Below are 27,157 nucleotides of genomic sequence, written 5' to 3'. Positions count from 1 at the left end.
TCTTATATTTTTTATTTGTACTATTTTTTCTATCTACGCGACTTTACCCAAAGAACCAAAGAATATGAATTCCTGCGGTCACGAAAGTTAAGTCAAAATTTAGCCAAAAGCCTGAACTCTAAACGCGCGATGTTGATTCTAAATGTGGAGGAAAAAACCGGAGGGCCCAGAGAAAAATCCACGCGACCACGGGGAGAGAGAGCGAGACACGCAAACTCCAAATATACAGCAGCAGGCGTCAGGGTCGGGATCGAACCCAGGCCCCTCCTGCACACCAAGCGAGGTAGTTAACATCTCACCACCGTGGCGCCCTTAAGCAGGGACATTTCTCGAAACGTTGCCTCGTGTATATTTGTGTTATGCCGAGACAGCGCGGTATTGACGAATGTGTTGAATTTTGTTGTCGTTTGTCGTAACCCCCCCCCCCCCCCAACAGATTTTGCATCGTTTGAAAACACATTGGATGCGTCTTCTTGGTTCTTTCGGTAAAGTCACGTAGAATGGAAATAATAAAATAATAAAAATAAAACATAATAAAATAATTCTCACGACGTTTCGGCCACAACGCAAGCAGCCGTCCTCAGGTGGAGAACAGGTCTGTCGAGAAGACAGTCTGATGCGAGCGGCTGTGAGAAGTTGTTGTTGTCGCAGACGGAGACCACGGGGTGAACACGCAAACTCCAAATATACATCAGGCGTCAAGGTCGGGATCGAACCCATGTTCTCCTGTACACAAGGCGAGGTAGTTGACAATTCGCCACCGTGGCGGCGCCCTATATCTGAACCGGTCCTGGGCTTCCCCTAGGTCGACTCAACCTTTAAGTTAGCAACCGATTGCGGCGTGTAAACACCGGAGAGACAGAGATAGGCCACGACACTCCATCCGCGTGTCATGCTCAACACAAACAGATGTCCCGCTAACAGCACTTAACCCTGCTGTACATTCGGCTAATGGGGGGGGGGGGGGCGTTGTGGGAGAGCGATGGATGTGACAGTCATCTTCGTCCGATAATTATCAGTGGCGTGGCTGGCACAGGCCCCCCTAGTGCAACGAATTAACTGGAAGGGGCTCCTGATCCAATTTTACAACCCGGCACCTGAGGCCCTCCTCCCCCCCCCCCCCAAATCCACCACCACCCCCCTCCCCATGGGTCCTGGCGCAGTTGCACATCCTGCACACTCGGCAGCTACGCCACCACGGCTGATAACACTGGTCAACAAAAAAACATGTTTTTCTGGCCTGGACTTTTGCAGCTGTTTTAGACTAATTTCAGGGTGCTGATTCCAAATTTGATCTCAGATTTTCTCTATCACATCTCATTTTTATTCTATCGGCATACCCCATTTTCATTGATTTTACCCGAAATTAACTCTGTCACTTATGATTGCAAGTTGTTGCCAGTCAGTGACTGCTTTAGTGTTAAAATATGGTGCTGTATTTTTAGGATAGTGTGTTTATAATATAATTTTATGTAGATATCCACATTTATTTAATATTTTTCTTCTGCAGTTTTGATTGAAAATGCAATATTTGATATCTCAAAAACCTAATGTGATAGACAAAAACTGATGCCAGATTTGGAATCAGCACCCCGCAATTACCTTATAACCGTTGGAATATCTTATGCCAGAAAACGTGTGTTGACCAGTGTAATCTATGGACATCCCCCTACCCGCACAAACTACGCGACGTCAAATGACAACCCTTCGCCTGACACGGGCGCAGTGATGTCGATGCTGTGTGCGTGTTAACGTTACGCAACGATGGATTATGCGTGTAAAGCGCCCTTTCTTGATGTTAAGCAAAGGAAATAACAATGGGCGGGCATCGATAATAATAATAATAATAGCTTCGTTAAACGCCGATGAGCTCGTCGCTATACGTCTGTGCCAAGTGGTTACCCCACGGCAGTTTGGCACATGACGGAAGCGGGCTCTTGTCGAAGGGGAAAATCAGCTTCTGCAATGCGTCTCATCTACCGCATCACGCACATTGATAATTATCAAGGACGAAAGGTTATTTCCTACTCAAATGAGCATTCAGGCATTCGTGCTCATCTCCTGTTTACGGCCTTGAGCCTGCGGTGGAAATTACACATTCCTATGGCAGGGGGCGAGTTTATCCAGAGCACAACCACTCCTGGCATTCCCCCACAACGAGGGTCCAGGTAGTCCGCGACTTACGAACACCCGCACTTACGAACCAGCTTCCATGAAGGATTTGTTTTTAAACATTGACTTAAAACGCAAACTTTCACTTGCAAATTGAACCGCGAGATGTAATGAATCTGCCTCGTGCTTGTGCACGTGTGGGCAGTTACATATACAGTAGTTTCCTGTTCGGACTTACGAACAGGGTCCCAGAAACGAATAATGTTCTTAAGTCAAGGGCTGTCCGTACTTATTTAATTGACCGCCCGAGGAACGATGGGCTGAGTCAACCTCAACGAGGATTTGAAACCTTCCATCAGACCGGCCAATTCATCAGGAACATTGAGGCCAATTTTGCATGGGGCATCGCTATGGAGTTCTCAATTGGTCTCGCAAGACAATCACAAGAGAATTACCAAAACGTACATTTTGGACTTGGGCTCTCATTAAATTTGATTACAATATCACTTTACGAAGAAGTTTGTTTTGTTTTTGTAACATAGAGTGAACTCGTGGGAGTGGACAACAGAACATCATGAATTAGGGGTGAATTAAAAAAGCTGGGCCCGTTAGGTTTAGAAATCCCACATGCGGGCAGAAACTGTAAAAGTATTTACAGGAGGGGAAAAAAACAAACTCAGTCGTATTTCAAGCCTTTACAGTTTGTGGACAATTGTAATATTTCATATTGAGGCCGTGCCACAAGCACAGTATAGGCTGCTCGTTCTGCTCTTGACAACGATACCACGGGGTCTAATGTCCGACGAAGCGATCAGGACTCATTGATTTGTCAGACTGTACACGGTGGCGACGGGGTGGGTACGAGCACATGTCCACAAGTGTTCCGCATTACCTTAATGATCATCAGGAGCCACTGGGAAACATCCCACTTTTTATAAGCAGTTGCCACCCATATAGCCTGCCAGTGTTTGGGTTGTGGAATTTACGCGATAGAAACGTATGGCTGCGCCATGTTCACATTCTCGCGGGCTGCCAAAAGCGAACACTGGCAGCAACTTTTTTTTTTACTGGTAGATCAGCCTAAAATGGCATGCAGACATTCAAATCAGGTGACGTATAAAACGTAGCATATTGTATTTAGTTATGGGCTTAAACCAGAGGCACATCCGCTGTGTTTGTTATACATAATCGCCCAGACACCGGCTAAAATTTCAGAGATAACAAAAAAATCCTGGTATTTTTTGAGTCTGCCTTTTTTTTCTCAATTTAAACAAAGGTGACATTCCGATGATGCCGATAAGAGAATCTTTAAATACACAACATAAGAACAACTCCCAATGGCCTTGCTATGAGGAAGGGCTCAGTGCCCCAAAACGTCACCTATTATACACTTTTCCTGTTAAGCCCACAATACCATTGATGAAAATGTCTTATTTTTTTTGGTTTGCTTGTTATTTTTACTTGTGGCAATTTCACTAAACATTCCTTTGAAAAAGAAAACCAGACACACACGTCAGGAGCCACGACTCGAGGGCTTCTGCCATGGGCCTCCAGCAACGGAGGGGCGGCTTTACCCAGGCCGGCAAAAGTTCGTGGGAGGTGCGGGGGGGGGTAAAAGCCACGGGATGCCCTGCGGAGGATTTGGGTGGGTTCGTGGCGGTGGGCAGAATATTTCCTGCCAAAAGCGAAGCACAGACCGACCGATCAGCTGATCGCCGCAAGGCTCAACGCGAAATGCAAAGTGGCTGTCGCGGAGTCATGCAATTTCCTCAATATGTTGCTCCACCGCAGGCGTGTGGAGCCAAGTGGCGGGTCCACACCCCCCCAACGCCCCCGCCCCCCCCGCTGTCTCCACAGTGATCGATTACAGAGCCACGTGCATAGCCACCACCATTGGGTGACGAAAACCCCCGTGAAAAAGCAGATCCACCACAAAATGAAACTTTCGTGTTGAGCTGCCCGATAGAAAAAAAAAATCAGCCAAATAGTTGCGGTTGCATAGTGCGTCTCGATGTGCAGGTGCATTTTGATGCCACAGACCCACGATGGGCGTAGGCAGTTTGGTGCATTTTTTAGGCTGTTAGATCGCGGGGACCGTGAGAGAGGCAAGTCAACGGACTTGGAGAGCCCTTCATCGAGCAGTGGATCGATCATGGATGACGGCGAGATGTTAAACTACCTCGCATGGTATACAGGTCGTGGGTTCAATCTCGACCCCGACGCCTGTATAGTTTGAGTTTGCATGTTCCCGTGGTCGCGTGGATTTTTCTCCATGTCCTCCGGTTTTCCCCTCCACATTTAGCAACAGCACGCGCTGAAGAGCATTTGGCTGCTATAAATTTCCACGTGATAAGCCACTTCGTTGTAGCTATGTGTGGCCAGGTCTCTCTTTTGAAAGCGAGCAATATGGCTCAGTGGGGGCCTTACTTGGTAACGTAAAAAAGTAAAGTAAAAAAAAAAAGTTCACTTTATAAATCCATATTGTATTGTAAAAATCTCTTTGAACAAAACAAAAACAGTATCCAGGGTGCAGCCACATGCCGGGCATTACAATCTCCGTCACAGGGCAATGTTTGCATTTCGTAGGTGATGGAGGGTGTGGTGTCATGCGGTGGGTCGAGAGTAGGCGCTGCTGCGGTAACGCCAAGCAGTGATCGCCACTTCTTTGGTGTTGCCAACCCAAAACAGAGCACCGGAAATTCTCCCTGGCACCTGGGTACTCACCGATGCTGAAAAAGGTTCGGATTCTCTGAAATGATGCGTGAGTATTTATATTACGGTCATTTAGTGCACGCAAGGCTGCTAAAGTCATCCCTAGAAAGGCCCCCAACATACCGGGAAAATTTTCTATGCCGTGTCTGCTATTCCCAGCGTGACCAATGCCGGCAGATTAGTATTATTACGAAGCCCATAAGAGACACTTGCGCTTTGAGCTCGGCACAACTTCGAGTTTAACTCCTGACACCGGCTAACCATCAGCGGTGATATCTGAAATGGTTCTTGGCACCCACTCCACCAAATCGCACCGACTCGCACGGTGAAGTATGGTTAAATGCCACTCGTCAACATGGCATGGGGGAAGGGCCTTCATTCAGCAGTGGATTGACAAAGAGCTGTAAAATATTATTCGTTTCAGGCATAAACCTCTTCTATGCCAAAAAGCAGTTGGGTCAAATGTGTACCATCACTGGATAATTTAAGGATTGCCATCCGCACGGCCACTGCTTTTACGGTGCCCATTTGATCAAAATAAACCTCAAATTTAGTTTGTAAAGCATCGGCCTCGTGCGTTGACATGAGAAGAATGTCTCGAAAACAGGAACCCCAGCAAGGCAACGGAAATGCTGGTGGAAGGTAAGAGAGAGGGCAGAGGGCAAATGAGGAACAAAAACATGGACGGGTGGATGGAGGCAGCGCTCGGGAGGGGGAATGACACAGCGACACCAGCACCAGACAGGCACATGAAGATGAGCAACCACCAATGATGGATGGCAGCTACCGGAAGTTTGTGGATTTGGCCATCTCCCATAAAAAGGTGTTGGGAGAGGAAGAAAGGAGGCTGTAAATACATTAGTGTGCCACTGGAATGCCCGGCCTGACATTTTTTGCACAACACCGCGGCAGAGAACTATTTTAAGCAGGCGAGCAATTTAAAAACGCAATCTCAACTTCCTAAAAAAAGGAATATTGCCAATCCTTTTCACCGTGCCAATAATTGCACCTTACAGTGCTAACGAAATCCATTTCACCTCCCAGGGGTTTTTCACCTGGTTCTAACATTGATTGAGAAATAAAAAAAGACGTTAGCAAGAAGCAAAACAAACAAAAAGGGCATTTCGGAAAATATACATTTCATTTATTTGGCGTTTCTGCCGTTTCGATACCTCACCAGTGTTACACCGTTATCTCTCCGTAGAGTGGACAGACCCGCGAGTACAAATATATTACTATTATCACGCACGTTAAGTGCCACATAAATCAGGCATTGGGGACTTGGAAGATGGAGCCAGTGGCCCTGTAACTACTAAACACGCAACAACATTGCGACGCCATGAATTGTCACGGTTCGGCGGGTCACAATACATTTCAAGAGCGGCTTTTTTTGTTATTGTTGTAAATATAACATTGCGAATGTAGAGGCATCAGCAGCAGCGGGGGTAATGGGAACCGATTACATATAAAACGTACTGGTATACGAATGGAAAATATAAAAAACAATCGATTCTAACGAGCACGATTCGACGAAACATCTTAGGGCTTGAGAATCGATTTTATAGAGCGACGAATCCGTTACACCAGTGTTCTTCATTGCAAGGCCCGCCGGTGGCCTTTAGTGCAGCCCGCGACAAACACAAGTGTGGAAAACACCATCATCGCGCTGTCAAACCCCAACGGTTCAAATGTGTGGCGGCCCTCACTCCGATGTCGTATTTGGCGAAAGTGGCGCCCCATCTGAAAATGAGTGAAGATCAACCGCATCACACCCTTAAGTGTCACATGCTGGCGGCACTGTTCACAAGATCCCGAAGCGCTTGGCAACGCACCGTTGACCACGTAGCTGGGACTGCTGGGTCCGAGCTACGAAAAAAAGTTTCTCCCGGTAAACAAGCCAGGCTGCATAAATTACTGCAATGTTAAATATTGCACGGATTACATTCCTATCTCCCCACCCACCCACATCCACCCACCCCAGTTCCAAATGCTTATACAGCTACACACCGCACTCACAGAGAAATGCTGCACACCGTCAATAGGAGGGGGCGTTGCTCGTTGCATAAATTATGAGCCGTGCTTAGAAAAGTCAAGGTCTCTTACATTAACACACAACCCCGTTTTGAGCCTGCAATGTGAAAAAAACACATGGCCTTGTCAATGACAAACACACGCATAATCTACAAGCCACTGCATGTGGCATGCCCTCCAAAAGTTTCGTTCCCTTTTCTTCAACAAAAGCGGTTCACATTTGTTCATTTCGAAAAAAAAAAATCTGGAAACCAAAAACCCAAGATCAATCGTCCGATTGGTTAAAAGTTTTTGTTTGTTCATATTCCAGAATCAAATTGGTGGGTGTTGCAATTTTTTTTTGGCCGTGGGATTTCAGCCACCGTGCCGCGAGACCGACAGCTCGATAACTCGTCACGCAACCACCCCCACCCCCACCCCCACCCCCACCCCCACCCCCACCCCCACCCCCACCCCCCCCTCCCCTCCAGTCACCGCACGATCGACGTCGCTGCCATTCTGGGGTCACGGGGTCGTCGAGAAATTCTAGCGGGCAGCGATTGCCCAAAAGGCTATCATTGCTGTACGGCAGCAATTGCGACATTGGAGGCGGGGGGGGGTGGAGGGGAGGGACGTGGGGTGGGCGGGCGGGTGGAGAAAAAGGTCCGTGCGGTCACGTGTCCATGCGTGCCGCGCATGCACGCCACTGCTAACCAACCCACTGCCCCCCCCCCCCCTTTAAAAAAATCATGAGATGGACCACCTCGCCATCCTGTCGCGCCCGGCCAGTGACGGTGCATCAAAGCGATGGTCGTCTGTCACGTGCGGCGACGCGTGCGGTAATGGATGAGTGGTGCTGCTGGGAATTAGAGCCATCTGCGCACCCTGCCCATGCATCTGGGTGTAGCCGTGCGGGTGCTGTATTGTAGATGGACGACCCTTATTATTATGCTTACTCGATTGAGCGGTTCCTGTTTTTTAGACGAAAGTCCAGTTGTCTTAATCTCTTTGGCACACAAAGACGAGCAAGCCCAACCCATGAACCGTCAAAATAATAAAAGGCAGAGATACCAGAGACCAACATTGACATAAGAATGGCATAATTTACAGACCTGAAATAAACCAATATATTCTACACGAGTCTAACTCACAAAAAAGGCACCACCGACATTTCTCAACGATTAATCTCGCCCGTGGACATTTCACGTATAAATATATAATTTACGTTCGGAGGCAGCAACATGTGCAGCCCAATTGCTAACCCACAGCTGGTGACGTCTATATGTACAGTAACTGTCAACGTCTAAACAGCATTTGAATTCGGCTGTCAAAAAATTAAGCATGGGCTTAAAACAAAGGCCACCAGATTGTAAATAAAAGCAACCCCGCAAGCACACGGTTTGGTTGGGACTGGCAGTTGCGGCACAATAAAGTATTAAAGTGCAGATCTTTGGATTATTCTAAACTCCCCCCCCCCCGCCGCTTGCTTCAAAAGTAAATGAAGCCATTTTACTGCACACAGCCGTCGCGGGGGTAAATATGTCTTTAGAATCTAGATTGAAAACCCCATTTCCTTCAACCACTTTGTTGGTTGTTGTCACCCCCCTCCCCCCCCGCAAGCCTTCCGATAAGTGCGGTTGCCTACGTACGGTGCGAAAGAAGTATCAGCATACCATATGTACGTACGCAGGTCACGCGAGCCCACGCGCACCCACAACCGGTGGAGTGTATCCGGTGACCCAATCGGGGATCCACCGCCGCAAAAACGGAAAGTCCAGGGACATAAATCTGCGGCTATGGAAAACGAAAACGCCCACTGTTAACAACCAACGGCAAGGGTACAAAAGGCACTCGGTAGTTATGATGATGATGTTGTTGCGATTGGTTGCGCGGAGTGGCAGCTCGCGTACGTCACGAAGCCAGCCCGGCAGGCCCCAATTTTGCCGAAGATTGCCGAAAATGACTTGAGAAAAAAAAATCTATCGAGCGGCAGTAATTTCTACAGCGGGGACTTCCTACGATTTTTTTTTGTTCCCCACCACTGCGCCCCGCGGGGCCTACGTGCAGCGGCGGCGTGACTCACTGTTGTGGGCGAAAGCCGAGTGGGGTTTTTTTTAGTTTCGTTTTTTTTTGGGAGGTGGGGAGGAGGTGGCCATGGGCAGGGTGGATGGGACGTGATGGAACTGCGTGACGACTGCAGGATGAGGGAGGCAAGGGGGGGGGAGGGTGTGGGCAAGAGGAGGGAAATTTATTTTCGGGGTAGTTGGGGGTAGTCAGATGTCTGGCATGGGCTGTGGTGGGGGTGGGTGAGGCGGGAGGGGTAGCTGTCTGGAAGGAAAGGAGATATGGCTCGTGGGTGGTGGTTGCATATGGTTGGGGGTGGGTGGCAAGAAAGTTGTTGGGGGGGAATAAACAGGGAGAGGGGGGCAGGAGGCAGAGGGCCCGTTTATAAATAATCATCAACATGCATTACAACCTGGTGCTAAGCCACTGACCTTCAGGTGGTCCCACACGAATCGCCAACCACTTCTGTCACCACGTCTACAAAACACAGCTCCCAGACTGTGCAACTAAACCAAAAAGCACACCGCACGGATGAATAATAACAATGGATAAATATTATTATTCCAACTAGATGTGGCAGACGATGAAAAACAAAACGGAAACCAAAAACGCCACCTCCGGGGGCACGACACCAAAAGAAACTGCCGCCGTTTGAATAAAAGTGGCGCGCCGATGTGAGCAGGGAGATTTTGAAACGAAGGAAAAGGTGTTTGAGAAGGGTTGGGGGTAGGCGCACGAGTAGGTGGGTCGGTGGACACCCGGGTTGGCAGATAGGTAGGTTAGTTGCCAAATAGGCGAGAGGGTTTGTCGGTGAACACATGGGCAGGTGGATAGGTAGCTAAGTTGGTAGATAGGTGGGTGGGCGAATAGGGGGTGGGGGGGGGTGCGGAGTGCAGGTGAGAGCCGAGGGAGCGGTGGGGGCGAGTGCAGTGTCACGTGGCGGCCTGATGCGGCACGACGTTGCCGTGGGGGGGGCTGCTGGAGAGGAGGCCCTGCCTCTGCTTGTTTTTCCTTTGTTCCGTCATCTGCGTGCGGGGGTCGGGCGGGCAGAGGAGGAGGGGGGGGGTCACACGGGGAAGCGGCGAGCGACGCCGTTAGTCTCTCGCGCCACCAGTCCCGAAGGATCGACTGCAGGGGCCGACCCCCCAAGCCAATCATCGCCGTCCGCAAGACCCTCCACGGACCCTCGCTCTCCATCCTCGTCTTGCACCGCTGTGCTCTCTCTCTGTGGGTGTCCCAGCAACCAGAGCCTCGTCAACTACTGCTCAGCGAGCTCAAAGCTTCTCTGTTGCTGCCCCTCTGGTCGAAAACACCCTCACCCCATCTGGCTCCTCTGCACCGCTGAATCCATTTCCCCCCCCCCTGCCCGCCGCCCTCCGTTGTCTCGGCTTTAGAATTATTTTTTTCCTTCCGTGATGTCTCCATTACACAAGTGGAAGGAAACCGGAGCACCCTGAGAAAACCCACGCAAGCACGAGGGGGGTGGGGGGGGGGCAACACCATCTCCACACAGATGGAAACAGATGGCGATTACACCATTGGAACCTCATTTGCCAGTAAAAAATATGATAATTGGTTTTTTTACCCTTCTATCTGGCAACAAAACTGATACCTCATGTTCGCATAGACCACAATACCTGCAGTCATAATGCAAACAAAAAACATAACGCCTTTTGGCGTCATTTGGTCCAACACCATGTGAGACTATGCTCTAAGGAAACCTGTCTCGGGTGTGGACCAATCAACTTCAAGGACAGTGCATATCATTATCATTATCAGAGTTGTTTCTTTTTGTTTGCATTTTCACTGCTTGTGTTGTGGTTATTGCAAACATGATGCCTTGTATAAAGGTGTCAGTTTTGTACCAGTTGAAAGGGTAAAAACCTATCACTATATTTTGCCACTGGTAAAGGAGGTCTCATAGTTTATATCCCAGTCCCTCAACTCTCACCCACGTAAACCTCTTCTCATCATCCCCTTGTGAGGCGCACACTCAATGATAAATGGATGTGGGTCACGTGAAAATGCTTTACATATCCCAAATCTCACCGTCACTGGTAAATCCATCAGCAATGTAAAGGACAACTTAGGTGTACAGACACGAGAAAGGAGAAATCTGCAGTTTGTTTGTGGAACAGCAATTGCATCGTCGCCGCTTAACAAGCAATCTTACACGTGCATAACTTGAAGTAAAAACGTTGTTTTTCCTCTTGCACGGAGATAAAAGAACGTTGGATAGTTTCACTTACCTGGCAATAAGAGTCGAGGCCAGTCACCAAAAATATCACAGCCTCATTTTCCCGCTTCGTAAAATATCACCACCTCCTTCTCCACCCCACCCCTCCCTAAATGAGTAATTTTATTAAAAAACAAGCGACTCTTATCTATTACACAGCAGTGAACTATAATGAAAATGCTTACGCACACACACACACTAAGAAAGAGATTAAAACAAAATAACCGTTTTAAAAAAAAACCCTTAATCCTCTTTTCATCGGTACAGGCCCCACATCCTCACATTGTAGCATTTGTTTCATTTGGCGCTGGCAAAGTACTTTGTGAAGCCTCCATCCCCACATGAAAATGTTGGTCTAAAAACGATTCACAATGTTATCTTCCCCCGCACACGCAAAAAATATACGGAAATTTTTTTTTTAGTTGTCTAAGGAGTAATTACACCGAATGAAAACTGCACAACAGGTTTGAACTTTGTGGACAGAGTAAAAAAAAATGTTACTCAGCCTCGGCCCACCTCAGGTCAGGCACGAAGTGAAGTGTTCAGCGTATTTATAATGACGATGATGCTGCCGTATGGAAGAATATCAACATTATACGGTGCAGCGTGACGTTTTGACATCCAATCCCAAGGGCTTAAGGATTTGGCGCAAACTTTAAAATACGTTTTTGGCAGGGAATGAAGAATAACAGAGGATGGTTGTCAAACTGAGATGTCCCACTGTTTAAACTTGTTCACGTTCATTTCCACTGTGGACGTTAGAGACCTTGTGCACAGATGGAGACATTCAGGACGCGACCGATAATCCTGCAGAGAGTGTGACGATGAAAGTGCGCACGGATCGCTGGCATTACCAAATTGTTATTCTTACGTTGTACGTACATATATAGAACTTCTTTCGCTCCGTAAGTAGCCAACTGTGCTAAAAGCAGAGGTGTGGGATGGGGTCGGTTCCCACAGGGTTTCACTACTGCAATGGAGATTTTTATTTTCTCAGACACAGGACAACCAACTGTAGAAGATTCTCTTTTGCCTGAGACACCGTCAACGGAGGCACCCCAAAAAGGACTTGCTTCAAAAAGGTGATGGTGACGTTACGGATCTGGGTCGGAGAGGCGTGTGAGGAAAAAAAAAAAGGTGGAGGTTTCTTTTCGGTTAGATTTTCCTCCTGGTCACATTTCTGTTCTTTTCCTTCCCAAAAAAAATATAAAGTCTTCCCAGGAAATAAAAAAGTGCCAGATATTCTCCATTAGGTAAAAGGGACACCACTCCAGACAATGCAATCTGCATAGTTCTTTCTAGATTTGAAGCTTTCGTGACTGCAAGGATCCATACTCTTAGTTCTTTCGGTAAAGTCACGTAGGTAAAAAATGAAATAAAAATTGATGCAGCAAATCTGGCTGTGACGGTCCCACCTGATGACAGAGATTTGTGTTGCCTCCGAAACGTCGTGATTTTTATTATTTTACTTTTATTAATTTTTATTTCATTTTTTACCTGCATAGTTTTCCCCATTTCCCCAGTATTTTGGGATATTTTTGTTGCCCCCTGTGGCATATTCTGGAATTTTGTACACCACGGAATCGGTTGCGCTATTTCTTTCAGGGCTTCTCAAACACCAGTCCCTCACGCTCCACCACTGCCCACCCTTTGAAACTGAACTGAAAGTTCGATGTTTAACCATCTTCTCCATTAAAATACAAATCGAGCCTTTGTTACAAACTGCACGCACCTGATTATTGCTAAACATGTGACGTGCAGGACGCTACCGAATCAACGCGGTCTAGGTCACTGAAAATGCGCGTCCGCTCCATAACCTCCATCGCAGTTTCAGGGTCGGCTCTCTTGCAGGTCACAACAACAACACCGCCATTCGCCACTAAGTGGCGGTGACGTCACCACGGCACTTGAAGGCAACATGAAGTGTCAAACGCCCGCTGGCAGGAAGGAGGTCACGGGACAGACCCTGGTGCCGTGGGTTGACCGAGTGAGATGACTGACCGATCAATACACCAGGTCACAAGACACATACGCACGCAGTAATCTCTCAGTCTCCATTTAAATTAAAAGTCTCCTACAATCGCGTGGAATGTGTCCTGAAATCAGGTGGGTGTACATCTCGAAACCACTTAATTCTCACTTGAAAACAAGTCGGCGGAACTTGGAGGTCTTAAATCTTACCGTGGCGGGTCACAAAAAAGGCACGGAAGTTTTAGCATGGCTTATTAAAATAAAAAAAATCATCGCTATTCTCAGCCACACACGGGAAAAACAGACACGGCTGGGCTGTCAAGCAAAGAGAGTGACGTCACAGCGCCGAGCCTCGCTTCTGCGTTTACCCCCAAGGGGGGCAAGTTCCACAAAGTAGGCAACCGTTGCCAAAATGTCAAAAACCTAAAAATACACATTGGGCGCATCACTTTCAAGGAAATTGCCAATTGTGTAGAAAATAGAATAATAATAAAGGCCGATTTGCGGAAAGAGTCGAGAGTTTGGCACGTCCACAAAACTGAAACGCAGCAGCACCACCAACACCAGCAGCAGCACCACCAACACCAGCAGCAGCACCACCAACACCAGCAGCAGCAGCACCACCAACACCAGCAGCAGCACCACCAACACCAGCAGCAGCACCACCAACACCAGCAGCAGCAGCACCACCAACACCAGCAGCAGCAGCAGCACCACCAACACCAGCAGCAGCAGCAGCACCACCAACAACACCAGCAGCAGCAGCACCACCACCACCGGCACGGATGAAAAGCCATTTCATCCAAGGGCGACGAAACGCGCGCTATGCTGAACGTCTTTGCACCATACGTAGCCAAGTGCTAAAATCAGAGGTGCGGGGAATCCACCAACTTACTAAATGGAAAAAAAAGTTAATCTCGATTTAAAGCTTTCGTGACTGCAGGGATTCATCTTCTTGGTTCTTTCGGTAAAGTCACGTAGAAGGGAAATAATAAAATAGTAACAATAAAACATAATAAAATACAATTCCGACGACGTTTCGGCCACAACGCAAGCAGCGTTGTGAGAATTGTATTTTATTGTTATTATTTTATTATTTCCCTTCTACGTGACTTTACCGAAAGAACCAAGAAGAAAAAAAAGTAGTTTGAAAATAAATACGTTTTTGGCAGGGAATGAAGAGTAACAGTGGATGGTTGTCAACTCAGATGTCCCACTGTTTTAACTTGTTCACATTCAATTCCACTGTGGAGTGTCCCTCTGTTTTGGACGTTAGAGACCTTGTGCGCAGATGGAGACATTCAGGACGCGACCGATAATCCTGCAGAGAGTATGACGATGAAAGTGTGCACGGATCGCTGGCATTACCACTTCGCAATCACACGAATGGGTCACCCACACCTCGTGTCCGACATGCATCCAAAAATTGCGGAACTTCCAACGATGTTACAAAGTTGTTCCGTGGTCAGCCTAGCTTCTTGGAGGGCACGATGGCATTAAGGCATCATCATCAACGACATTTTCCATTGTAAAATAAATAAATTTGTTACAAAAATATGGCCAAATCTGACCGTGGTGTCTGCTAGTGGGCAACAGCCATGGCAACTTCCAATCAGTTCAAACTGGTCACATGATTACCCCAGATTAGGTATTCTGTAGATCAATGTACTGTTCAAACCCATCTTTATTTCACCAACCAGTATTCCATCGGGATGCCATTGTGGCAAAGTTCATGGGGTTTGCTCATTGCCGAAACAGCAGTAGCACAGATGTTGGTGGCATGGAGGCTCGGCTACACGATGGGTTTTGACCGGGATGGGTTGCCGTCGGTATAGGGCCAGCACCGGGCAATAGCATGGTTTGGTACAAACGCCACAGGAGCATTACATCGTGCGGGAGCACAATTTGAACGGTCAAATTTTACATGTCAAGGCCATGCGAAAGAAAAGTAACTTGATGACAGGCACATAAACCTCATGGCATTGCTCAAGCCCAGCTGCCTTTACAAACAGTGCGTTTACACGCACCACGTCAGTAGCAAAAACAACGAGTCATCTTAGTCAGTCCTGCTCAAAAAGCAGAGCCAAAGTCTTGATATTCCCGTGGCTCTATGGTAACCAATTACATCGGACAGACGCACACACAAGCTCAGTGTTTATGGAAGCCAAAAGTGGCTATTGTTGTTGGTTTTGTCGACATCCTTGGACGTGAGAAACGCATCAGGATCGACAAGTGCGAACATAGCCAGAAGCAGACAAAAACTAGGGAGGGGGGGGGGGAAGGAGGAGAGAGACAGGATTGAGAGGGAAAAGAGGAGTGCCTAGTGGTGGAGCAGAAAAACTCTCATGCCGCCAAAGTAAATCACGGTGGCGCTCATCCCAGTGGCCTAGCTTGGTTGGCATGAGCCCCTTGTGCAAGGAATTCAATAATGGTGCAGCCCCCCCGCAGTTCAATTCTCCCTCTTTGGAGTCTAGTGCGCCCTGGGGTCCTCCCCTCTGGTCCGTAGGCCTCTGTGCAGTTGCACCGCCTGCGTACTCGACAGCTGTGCTGCTGCCTCGTCCAGAGACCGTGCAGCAAAGTGTACGCACAAAACGGTGCCCCCCCCCTCCTCCTCACCATCAACCCCTCCCTCTACCTTATGCCCCCCTCTCCTCCCCACCACACTCGCCCTTATTCTGATTTGCAACAATTTAAGACATTAGACCGGTTCAACAGGATGACAGCATGTCAAAGAAATCACCCCTCCATAATTCAGGGTCACTACCGGATGCAAAAAAAATGTTTTTTGTTGTTGCCATGTGTGTGCCGTCTGTCTCGTGGATTTGATTTGTTATCTGTACTGTCCATCTCTGTTGCAGTCTAATTTGTACCATACGATTTTTGTTTGTTCTCTCTCGTTTGTGCTGCATACATGATCTGTATGATTTGCTCAGGTTTAATTGGTGTCGTTCATCTCAGTTATACTGTATGAATTACATTTGTATTTTTCTACATCGTTTTTTCTATGTGGTCTCATTCATTCCGACTATTACCCCTCGAGGAAAAACAAATATTTGCACGACTCAAAAAGTTTTGTTTCAGCACATCTTGATGCATGTTCCGTGACCATAATTTTAAATCGATGCGTTATGTGACGAGTTAACACCGAGAGCAGGGCCAGGTTAGCAGAGATCCTGGGTTTGAATCTAGGTTTCAGCTGTTTAACTAAACATGTTTCTCGACTGTAGAGCGTGTACGATCTCAACCTGGAATGAGACAACAAAGACTCAATCATAGAACTTCCCCCCCCACCCTCCACTTAAATTTGGCAAAATTCCAGCTCTGAGGACCAAATTATTTGGCCCATCTTGTCATGAATATTCTGGGCAGGCCATATAAAAAAAACAATTGCCATCCACCGTGGATGAGGCCTATTGAAGAGACTTCAGAAGGACGCTTGCCATTGGGGTTATATTCCAGGGTCTGTCTTCGCAACACTGATCACTGTGCAGTGAAGTAGACATCTGCATGTGGCACTCAAAAACACGACTCCAGTGGCACAATTGGAATACGAGGTTAAAATACAATGAGTCTATAATTTAGTTGTTATACGATTGCTATAATATTAAACTTTTTTAGTTTGCATGGAGAGATTCATTCTTGGAGCGATATAGAGAAACAGAAATGTATGGATTAGATAAATGACCAAGTTGGATGTCACATACTGGCGTAAGTGGGTTGGGGCAGGGACGTGCCACGAGAGGGAATGATGGCTGGTGGTCAAGTCTAACATTGCAAGGGGGCAGCCGAAAGACTGAAGGGCACCCACCAAAATTTACGCGAAATGTGGAGATGGAGCGATGACATCTGCTCCCGTGCATGTGCTGGGTGGATTGCTATGTATCGCATGGACCGCGACAGATTGCGGTGGCTCGCAGAGGCGGCCTTCGTTTCGGCAGTCGGTCGATCATCGCCCATAACCACGATTGCGAATTATTTCGGCCGTCCACCAAGGTGATGGAGCCAGCTCGTGTGCAGAAGCCACGTGCGGACCGTTGGATCGCGAGCAAATGGTGACGGGCCTGGCGTCGGAACGGAACATAGGTTCACGATAACGACGGTGGCCAATGAAAATTGATAAAACCGCGATAACAAAAAAAATAAAAACACCTGTTCCTTGAGCTCGGAGAGTTGGCTGCAGAGCCCCGAGACGAGTCGCGCCGTCATCTCCAGCTTCTCCTGCAGCACGCGCATCTCGTTCTGCTCGCCCTCGCCCTCGGAGCTCACCAGCGACATGGCGCGCATGCGCGGGAACCAATCCACGTTCTCCTCCTGCCGTGTGCGTTGCGCAAGGTGGCGGGGGGGGGAAGAGGGAGCACGCGCCAGACCCCGGGGTCAATTACAGTTAGTTACAATCACAGCAGCAGCAGTTAGCCGCGTAGAATTACACTGCGATTGTAATTCAAATCGAATGGCACAATTGCAATTCACCCCACCAGGTCTGATGCGTACACATGCACACAACGACGATAACCCCCCCCCCACAACCCACAAACATGTGGCCTAGACAGTTCTGCTTGGGCAAGTGCTGTTTATTGGCATAATGCTAGTGTGGTGTAGGATGGGGGGGGGGGCAGGTCAGAAAGTTACAACATACAATACAAATCCACGAAAGGAGTGCAAAGTATAGGAAAAGTAAGCAAACCATTAATGAATTGAAAAAAATTTACATTTTCGCAGGTAAAAGCCACTGAGCTATTAGCTTATTTTTCAGAAGCGACCCTGCCACAAATTATAGTTAAACCAAATGGCTTATCACGTGGAGATTTATAGCAGCAAATAATCTAACAGTTACCATATTCTCCAGATTATAAGACACACCAAACCTGTGCCCCCCGTCAATAAGATTATACAAATCTGGTTTCTCACGCACATACATGCCTACCGGATATATTAGACGTATCCCATTTTTTTTTTAAATACAGGGGGAATAAGTGTTTCCTATAATCTGGAAGATGGTGTCTATATTACGTTGGGTAGACCTATTTGAGGCCCAGTACCTAGAAAGTAAGTCCGATACCACCAAGCTCCTGATATCAATCATGGGCAGGAATCGAACCCAGGCATCGTGGTTCATAACGCAGTGCGGTAACTTCTGCATCACCGCTCCCCACAAAAACAGATAAAAATGCATGCACACACATGCACACACACACACGCAAGACAAAGATCTCTCTATTAGCCTTGCAGACCGCAGGGGAAAGTGCTCTTCGTGAGCGCCGATCACAGCTGGCACATCACGTGAAAGGGCAGTGAGGTCACCTTCGTCTCCCCAGTGCCGATACCCCCATCAGGCGATTGTGGAGTTGCCGGGGCGGAGGCCCAGGACAGGCTCAGAGAGCATGTGCCAATCACGTAGGCAAGGAATGAACCACAAGCACTATTGTGTCAGGCACGCATCCCACAGATGGTGAAAGTACAATAAATGGTTTCTTGAATGTGTGTAGAGCTTGGAGCGCTATCCCCTTGTATGCTTGGGGTTTCTCTGGGACATCCGGTTCTCTCCCGCGCATGCCAAAACACTCACGAATGGAAATGGCCAAACATCCCCATGCAGGACCCCTCCCCGAAGAAAAATGGCATCTCGAGACAGAGGGAGGAGTTCCGGGGCAAAAAAAAAAGCATTATCGTTATTATTTCTCCTCCTATACAGCCGCTAACAGACTGACTGTTGGGGCAAATGCTGTTAGAGAGCACCTCTGACGGCTGACGTGACGAACGAGGGGGTGGGTGGACAGCACCACACGGACAGACACGCAGCGGCAAGAGCCACCCCCTTTGGTCAGTCGGCGACCCATGATGTCACCGTACACAAAACGCACGCACACGTGGATGAACAGTGAAGATTGCAGGCATGCACACATGTGCACAAGGGTGAGATGCTATCAAATAACATTTTTTTTTTTACGTTGACCAATTAATTTACACTCGGCTTATCAAAAAACAATATTAAATGTACATGCCTTTGCTCATCCAATGTTGGATGAAGGTCTCCAAATGCCATATTGGTCATGGGGGTTGTTTGATAATACTTTTCCACGCTGATCATTGTGGGTTGGTGATGGGGTTCAAAGGATAAATCATTCCTCGCCAGCGATGTTCGCTGCGGGCTGGGAATCGAACACGCAAGGTCGACAGGTTCACGGCGCGGCGTACAAAACGATTGCACCAAATTCTCAGGCGCGCAATCAATACCCAGAGCTCAAATTCTCACCATGCCGATAAAAGGAAAAAAAAACACATTTACGCAGAATACGTTTTTTCCCGACTGGCTCATCACGTGTTTGGGGGGGAAAAAAAAAAGGACCCCTTTGGACGGCATCATGGGGGAATTCCCATTCACACTTCCAGAAATTCAAATACGACTATGTACATGACCAGCACTGGATTGAGCACGGAAAGAGGACAAACATTAAACATTTGTATCGTAATTTCTCCTCTCCAGCCCCTTCTCCCAGGCGGCCGATGGGTGCACGAACTTCTGACAGCAGCAACAGTCCTGCAACCGTTGGCAATCATCACCGTCATTTCCCATCTCAGAATAATTATTTCTACTGGAGGAATACGATTAGCGATAAAGCCCTTTTTTAAATCCTTTATATTAAGTTCACCTGCTTGCGCGCTTACGACCGTGCAAATCTTTCGGTCGTTTTTTAACCCACTTCCCGTGATCCAATCGAGCTGACATTTTGCACACAGACTCGTTGTGCGTGACAATTTATTTTCGTGAAAATTTTTGTTCCATAACTTTACACTTTTTAGGAATTTTTTTAAAATATTTAATTACCAATTGCTTAATGGTGGCAGGCAATCATCTGACCCATAGGTGGCAGCCATCTCAAACCAGAGGACGAGAGGACTCTAGCCGCCAAGCATATAAAGGATTTATTGAAAAACTTTGTTTTTACGGGTTAATTTGTTTTTGTTTACAGATGTCTAGGAGGAGCAGGTCAGAACGTTATAACAAACAATACAAAAAACACAATCGGAGTGCGAAGTATAGGACAGGTAAACTCATCGCTTAAAGCACACAAAGCTGGACTATTTTTGTTTATCCGTTCTTGTGGCTCCTTTTTTTACTCCATCAGTCGATCTCTGTCATCCTCTCCCTCGTTTTCCTTCAACGAGCATAGACATACAAGTTTCTGGATTCCCGTGACCCTGATGATATCATAGCAGTCTGCATTGCTCAATTGTCTAAATTCTAATTCAGGACGGTGCACAATTAAAAGCTCTCCAGTAGTGTGCGACCGTGGCCATCTAGCGTCATCTGGTCCAACCCATGTGAGACTAGGCTCAAAAGAAAGCTGTCTCGGGTGTGGACCAATCAACTTCAAGGACAGTGCACATTATCAGAGTTATGTTCTTTTGTTTGTATTATGACTGCAAGTATTGCGGTCTATGCAAACATGACTCCTTGTAAAAAGGTGTCAGTTTTGTTGCCAGATAGAAGGGTAAAGAACCAATTATCATATTTTTACTGGCAAATGAGGTTCCCATAGTGTAGAAACTTGGACAAGGCCAAAGATTTAGATTGGACACGGTTCTCAGAAGCAACGGTTGGATGAAAAATATAATTTCGGTAGGATGACGGGATGGAGGCCACGAGACAGGTAAGAGACCAATAGTTCTCGCGACCTCGAAGAAATTGAAGAAAGCTCAAGTTTGAACGAGACCGAGTGAGTTCGGGCCAACGACCTGCCATCGGAGTCGATGACTGATGCAGCAGCACATATTTTTCAATGTGCCTGCATGTAACGAAACGCACCGCGGCGTTCCAATTTGCAGTGCGCCTTCATTACATCCAGTGTGCCGCGGTGGTGCGGGATAAGATTAAAATCCGCTCACAAGTATTATCCCCGTCTCCGTGAATTCCAGCGATGGGCAGAATTTAGCGTTCATTAAATTAACGCTGCTGGTAGAGAGAGAGAGAGAGATGCTTGGGATGCAGGCAGGTGTTATGGTCGAGATAGCTGGGCTGAGGGGGGCGGGGTGGGGGTGTTTTTAAGCTCTTTCCGTCACGACCTCCACTTTCCAGACGGACGGATTAAGGTGCGATGTAAATTGAGTAAATGTGGTCGACGCCGGGATGTATCGCACCGTCCCAGACATCACCGCCGACAGCCGTGTCCACAATGCAATTCTTCACGGCCGTTACGTAAAGAGCTTCGCGCGAGCGCACGCACAGAGACGCTGCCTCGGGGGGTCACGACGACGCGCCAGAAAATATCCCCGCACTTACATAAGTGGGCGCCGTCGGAATACGATCAACAAGCCCCAGCGACGACAGCGGTGAGAAAGAGAGAGAGAGACGAGAGAGAGAGAAAAAAAATATAAATTACGGCAGAGTGTAGGTGATGCCAAAAACGGGGTTATTTTTTTTCGTTCAACATACAACCAAAAAGAAGATGGACACCGCCGCTATTGTGTCGGCGTCCCTTTGCGCGCGGCGACGATTGACACTTTAACGACGCCGCACGAAGCAATGGCAGAGGCACAGTACAGTTCGTTCCCCAAACAATGTGCGAGTGCTGGCACGGAGTGGCGGGCGGGAGTAGGGTGGCGGGGCATGGGACGTGCGAACTAACCTGGAACAGAAATCAATCACGGCCCACCACCCCCCCCCCCCCCCCTTACTTAAGGAGGTGCGAGTCCGTTAACATTCACGGCCGCACCTCGTGCGTTGCAAAGCGAGTCTTCTCCGGTAACCGCACTCGGGGCGGGCCTGGTTATTACGCCGCCTTCGCGCGCGGTTTAATTTGGTGATGAATTTGGAGACTTTGGATCCGACGGTGGCTTAAGCCAAGAGGTGGGGGGGGGGGGGGGGGGGAGGCTTTCGGGGGATCGAGGGAGAAGTAATCCTCCATGCAACCCCATGGGTACGCGTTAGGCGCAAAGCAGGGGGAGCGATTATGCTGTAAGCATTACTCAATTGTATTACTGCGTTGGGATTTTTCTTCATTTTGCGGTTGCGCCATGCGGCTATCGCATGTTGCCCGGTGGTAACCGCGTGCCATTCGGCACGATGTACGACATTTCGGCATACCTGCAGCTGGGGGCTTCTTCAGGAAGCTAGAAAGTTCGTGCCCAGAAATAAAACCGACGTCAGGTGAAGAACAAGGTTCCCTACTTCTAGATTTGAAGCTTTCGTGACCGCAAGGATTCGTACTCTTAGTTCTTTCGGTAAAGTCACGTAGGTAAAAAAATGAAATTAAAATTAATAAAATAAAATAAAAGAATAATATTAATTTATTTTTATTAATTTTAATTTAATTCTTTTACCTACGTGACTTTACCAATAAAACTAAGAGTATAAGGTTCCCCTACCACACACGCAGCATGTGGAGCGAAACGTCGAACAGTGCGGAACAACGCACGGGTTCGACCCCGAGAGCTCTTCACAAATCGCACGTGGGCACTCGACGGGGAATTTGCTTTATTGAAGGGGGCTTTCTCCATCGCTCTCCTATTTTGCCCCCTCCTCCTCCCCGCCGACTGGCGGCTACTAGGATTTGGTTGCAAGGTGGCGTCGCGCTGTACCCATGCACGGGAAGGCACAGGGAAGACGAGTGGGGGGGGGGGGCAGAGCAAGTGAGAGCGGGCTAAAGCCCTTGACATTCAGGAACGCGGTAAAGCATCAACACTAATCACGCAGGCTGTGATTTGAAGCGAAGAACTGGGCGCTCGCCCCGAGTGAGGTAATGTTCTTTGGCAGCCGTCAGGCACGCAACTAACAATGCGTACTCGTGCTCAAACACGTCCGGCAGCAAGAACTCCAGAAGCTGTGTTTGCATGGCAGTGGCAGCAGCGGGGGGGGGGGGCAGTTGGTGGGAGAGTAGGGAGCCATGGCACGTGTGCGCGTTTGAAAATCAAAACGAAGACGAGATAGAAAAAACGCAGCGTAGCGGAAAAAAACAACACAAAAGCACGTCACTGAATGTGACCGGAATGCACGTGACAAGGATTACAGCTCCTGATCTTTGTATATTTTATCTTGACAAGCAATAAAATGGGATAATTATGGATCGGTTTGTTTGTTCATAGCCCACAGCGTGACGCTTTCAATTGAGAATCACCCAGATACTGCGAGATATGATATAAAGTAACATTTAAAAAAATATAACAATTATTTTTTATCAAGCAATGTATTCAAGCCGCGTACATTTCTGGAATGGATCGTTGCCCATGAACGAGACGGGCGGGAGAAGCCGAAAGAGAGACCCACGTGCCTCTCGTTTGACGATCGCTCGCTCGATGTGGAAGCCGTGAGAACCAATTAGTGTTGCAGGAGGAGGAGCGCGATGGATTGTGGCAACGCAGGACCATGTCAGGCTGCGATCACATGGGGGGGGGCCTTCATCTAGCAGTGGATAGCCAACGATAAAAGTATACAAATCAACATCCACTTTAAAATGGCAACAGCAGTTGTCCTGTGGATTAAAAATCACCTGGCTCAGTGTTGCAATTGGGTAGGAGCACTGTGCCCCCATTGTCATTGGACCGGGAAACCGCTTTTGGCTTTTCAAGACTCGATTTTACAAATTTGGGTCTAGACATTCTGGCTTGTGTAAAAAAAATACGCAAAACATTCACATGGGAATGATAGAGACACTTTTTAACGTGTTACGACACCAAGTGAATACGCCTGCTGCCACAAACACTGCTTCGGCAGTGTTTTCTTTGTGTGAATTCACGTGCGTTTATGTTACCGGTTTAGGTCCGTGTGCAGCAAGTAAGCTCCATATTTTAAATCTACCATTTTTTCTGGCACCTTTTGCTCTCGCGTTATATTTTCACCGTTTTCTTTTTAATTGGCGCGCGTCTCGTTTACGACCATTAAACCGCCTCGTTTGTCAGTTGTGAAATATCCTCTAAGTACCCCCCCGTGCTCATTCTCTTCAGCGTTGTTAACGTGCCATTTTATTGAGGGGCTACAGTGGTCTGGCACTTTTGCTGCCTTGCCCAAAGCTTGACAATCACAATTTAGAATTAATTCATTACTTTTTTATTTTGTGACTTGCTCACGTTCTATATTTTGCACTCCTATAGTGTTGTTTTTGTCTTGCTTGCCGTTGCAACTTGCCGAAACTGCCCACACCTGGACATTCTTGAAAAAGAGCTTCATATACAAGCGCCGATTCCTCCTCCCAGTCTAAATAAAGATTACGATTCTGAACATTTACGTTTTTTTGTTCGTCTTTGTTTTATCCGTTTGCTGTCATGCTCGCGCAGCACCGCGGATCTCGGTCTAGGAAAAACAAAGAAAAAAAAACCCAGCCGGGCAAATTTGCCGAAAAACGGGATCATCCCAGCGTAACACAAAATTAAAAATAAAACTCAAAAATCTAAGAATAGACGTAGAGCACGCACATTAATTACAATGACACCCCGGAGCCTTCTCCTGCAGAAAAGCGCGCGAGAGGGATTCTGTTTGGGGGCGACGTGTAAAAAAAACCCAATGGGGTCAACCACGGTAAGAGGATTTGCCCGCCTTGCAGAGTTCATCCCTCGCCATGGCGAGGTTTCAAGGACAGACTGTGACTGTGCCGTTGAGCAGAAAACCATTTGAGCTCAAAACTATTTTTACAATCTTTTATTTTTCCACGTAAGGCCCACTTGAGCTAAATAGCTTCTTTTTTTAAAGTGACCTGGCCACAAATGACAGCTCAACAATGTGGCTTATCGTGCGAACATAAAAAAAGCAGCCAAATACACTAAACGGACGCGGATTCAAAATGTGGAAGGGTAAAACAACGGAGGGTCCAGAGGAAAACCTATGCGACCACGGGGAGAGAACATGCAAACTCCAAATATACACACGCGTTAGGATCGGGATTGAACCTGCGCCCTCCTGTATACCAGGCGAGGTAGTTAACATCCCACCACCGTGGCCACCCCTTAGTTGGGAGTAATGTAGCCGTGATGTAACCATCAGCCTCACACGAAACCTTCTGGGGATGACGCAAAAGTTCAGTTTCATGGATTCGGCATGAATTAGGATTTGGCGTCGAGGTGAGTGTCGCAACAGAGCAAAATGTTACGCGCTGCTCAAAATTTAAAGTTGTCACTAAAAAGTCGCACGGAGAAGTCGGTGGCGTAACTATCGAGTGTGCAGGCAGTGCAACTACACAGGGGCCTAGTCGCAGGACGACAGAGAGGGGGGGGGGGGCAGACAAGGCCTCATTTCATTCCTTGCACCCAGGGCCTATGTCTATCACACGCTAGGCCCACTTCATTTCGGTCGTATTCTCTGGCCAGACCAAATATTTACAATCTATTTCATAATCCGTTCAACACTCGGTGTATCTTGATACAAAACAAAATGGGCTTCCTACGAGAGACACCACAATTGTAATTCGTAACGTAAAAAAAAAAATACGACCGCATCTCAAAAGCTGTGCATGAAAAGACGAATGCGTTAAAAAATTTTGGGGAAGAGGAGGAGGGGGGGGAGTCTAAAGGGTGAAGTAGGAGAGTTAGAAAGGAGGTTATGAGAGTGGAGGATTTCTTTACTAAAAAAGCTGATTGTAAAGATGGAAACATATGGTGGAGGACGAAGCTCTTTAGCCTGGACTTTGACAGAGATTGTCATAATCTCCAGCCCCCCCTCCCGACCCCCACGACTAAACATGCAATTTTGGGCCAACACTGGCATGTGGCTGAAACCGTTGGACCAATGTTGGCCCAACATTCTACGTTTACTGGGTCACTGCGCTCCACCGTCAGAGAATCATGCCACCACCATCTGTGCGTCGACGCCGCTTCCATAGCGACGGCTCTTCAGGGCTTGCGACTCTCTCCTTAAATGCGGGACCACGCACACCCGAGTGTTTCGGGTGGATTTTTTTATTTTCATGGAGAGAGGACTCGGGCGACAAGGACGAGTCTAATTGCAAGAGTGGGTCCCCTTGATCACCAAAAATTAAAAGAAAATCACGTCAAAACCAAGTACAACATCGAAGTAAATACAACCACAATCGCTGGCATGCAAGTGTAACAAGCAAAACATTTGACCGTATGCAACCGGAGAACATCCACATAAAGCAAGAAAATAAGGAACGTGATTGAGAGCGATTTGTGTGCCTCACAGATCGTTCGTGTCAACCCGGCTAAAGGCAACAATACAAGTGGAAAACTTTGGAACATCGGTGCCATCCATAATCATCACCTGCAATGCAGTTATGAGCATCAGCTATAGCACTCACATAGCACCAGCAAAAGGCTCGAGTTAGTTCTGTCTAGTCAATGAAAATCAGACCGTTTTCACCAACATTGATTTGGTCTACAGAGCACACACACAAGCTTACGGGAGTCACAAATGAACCACAATACCTTGCCGATCTCGTCAAGGTGCATAAACCATCCAACAAAAGACGGTCACCACCCCCACGTGCTCGGAACGATTTTACACAACCCGCAAAACATTAAAATCGGTACAGCCAGACGGCACGACGGTCGAAACTTACGCAGCTGCGGAACAACACTTTAGGAGGTTGGCGCCGCTCTGTGTTGGGAGCGAAAAGCAAAGTTCCTTGATGCAAGTTGCCCGGTCAGACCGAGGCACTATCTGGAGGGGGCTTGTGGCTTCGTTTTGCGAGCAGCGAGCAGCGAGATTCAAAATGGCTTTTATGGTCGCCCGCCTGCCCACGGGACCGAATGCGCAGGTGGGATAGCAAGCAGTTCACCCGTCACGTGGTGAGCATCACCCCCAGTATCAGAGTGAGAAAGTGCCGTGTTGGGCGAGGGTATGCGAGGTGGCGCGGTGGCTAGGAGATGTTAACTGCCTCGCCTGGTATACAGGAGGTTGTGGGTTTGATCCCGATCCTGACACTTGTAGATTTGAAGTTCGCAAGTTTTTTTTTTCCGGGGTCATGTGGATTTTTCTCCAGGTCCTGCAGTTTATTCCCCTCCACAATTAGAAACGGTACACGTTTATCAAGAGGATTTGGCTGCTATAAATTTCTACATGATAAGCCACTTCGTTGAGCTACGACTTGTAGCCAGGTCTCTATT

General features: G+C 47.8%; 1 protein-coding gene across 1 annotated transcript in view; it reads right to left on the bottom strand.

Moving 5' to 3' along the window:
* Nucleotides 1–9,716: 9,716 nt before the first annotated feature.
* LOC144943728 (inositol 1,4,5-trisphosphate-gated calcium channel ITPR1-like) overlaps nt 9,717–27,157 on the bottom strand; it is a 152,009-nt gene continuing 134,568 nt past the window's right edge. Inside the window, exons 57-58 of the mRNA XM_078871507.1 lie at nt 17,255–17,416; nt 9,717–9,923 (exon numbers count right to left, since the gene is read on the bottom strand). Coding sequence (XP_078727633.1) covers nt 9,831–9,923; nt 17,255–17,416 — 255 coding nt within the window. The 3' untranslated portion in view covers nt 9,717–9,830. The remainder of the gene's footprint in view (nt 9,924–17,254; nt 17,417–27,157) is intronic.

Source organism: Lampetra fluviatilis, chromosome 32, assembly GCF_964198595.1.
Source record: "Lampetra fluviatilis chromosome 32, kcLamFluv1.1, whole genome shotgun sequence".
Classification (NCBI taxonomy): Eukaryota; Metazoa; Chordata; class Hyperoartia; order Petromyzontiformes; family Petromyzontidae; genus Lampetra; species Lampetra fluviatilis.
This window is presented reverse-complemented; position numbering and strand designations above follow the sequence as displayed.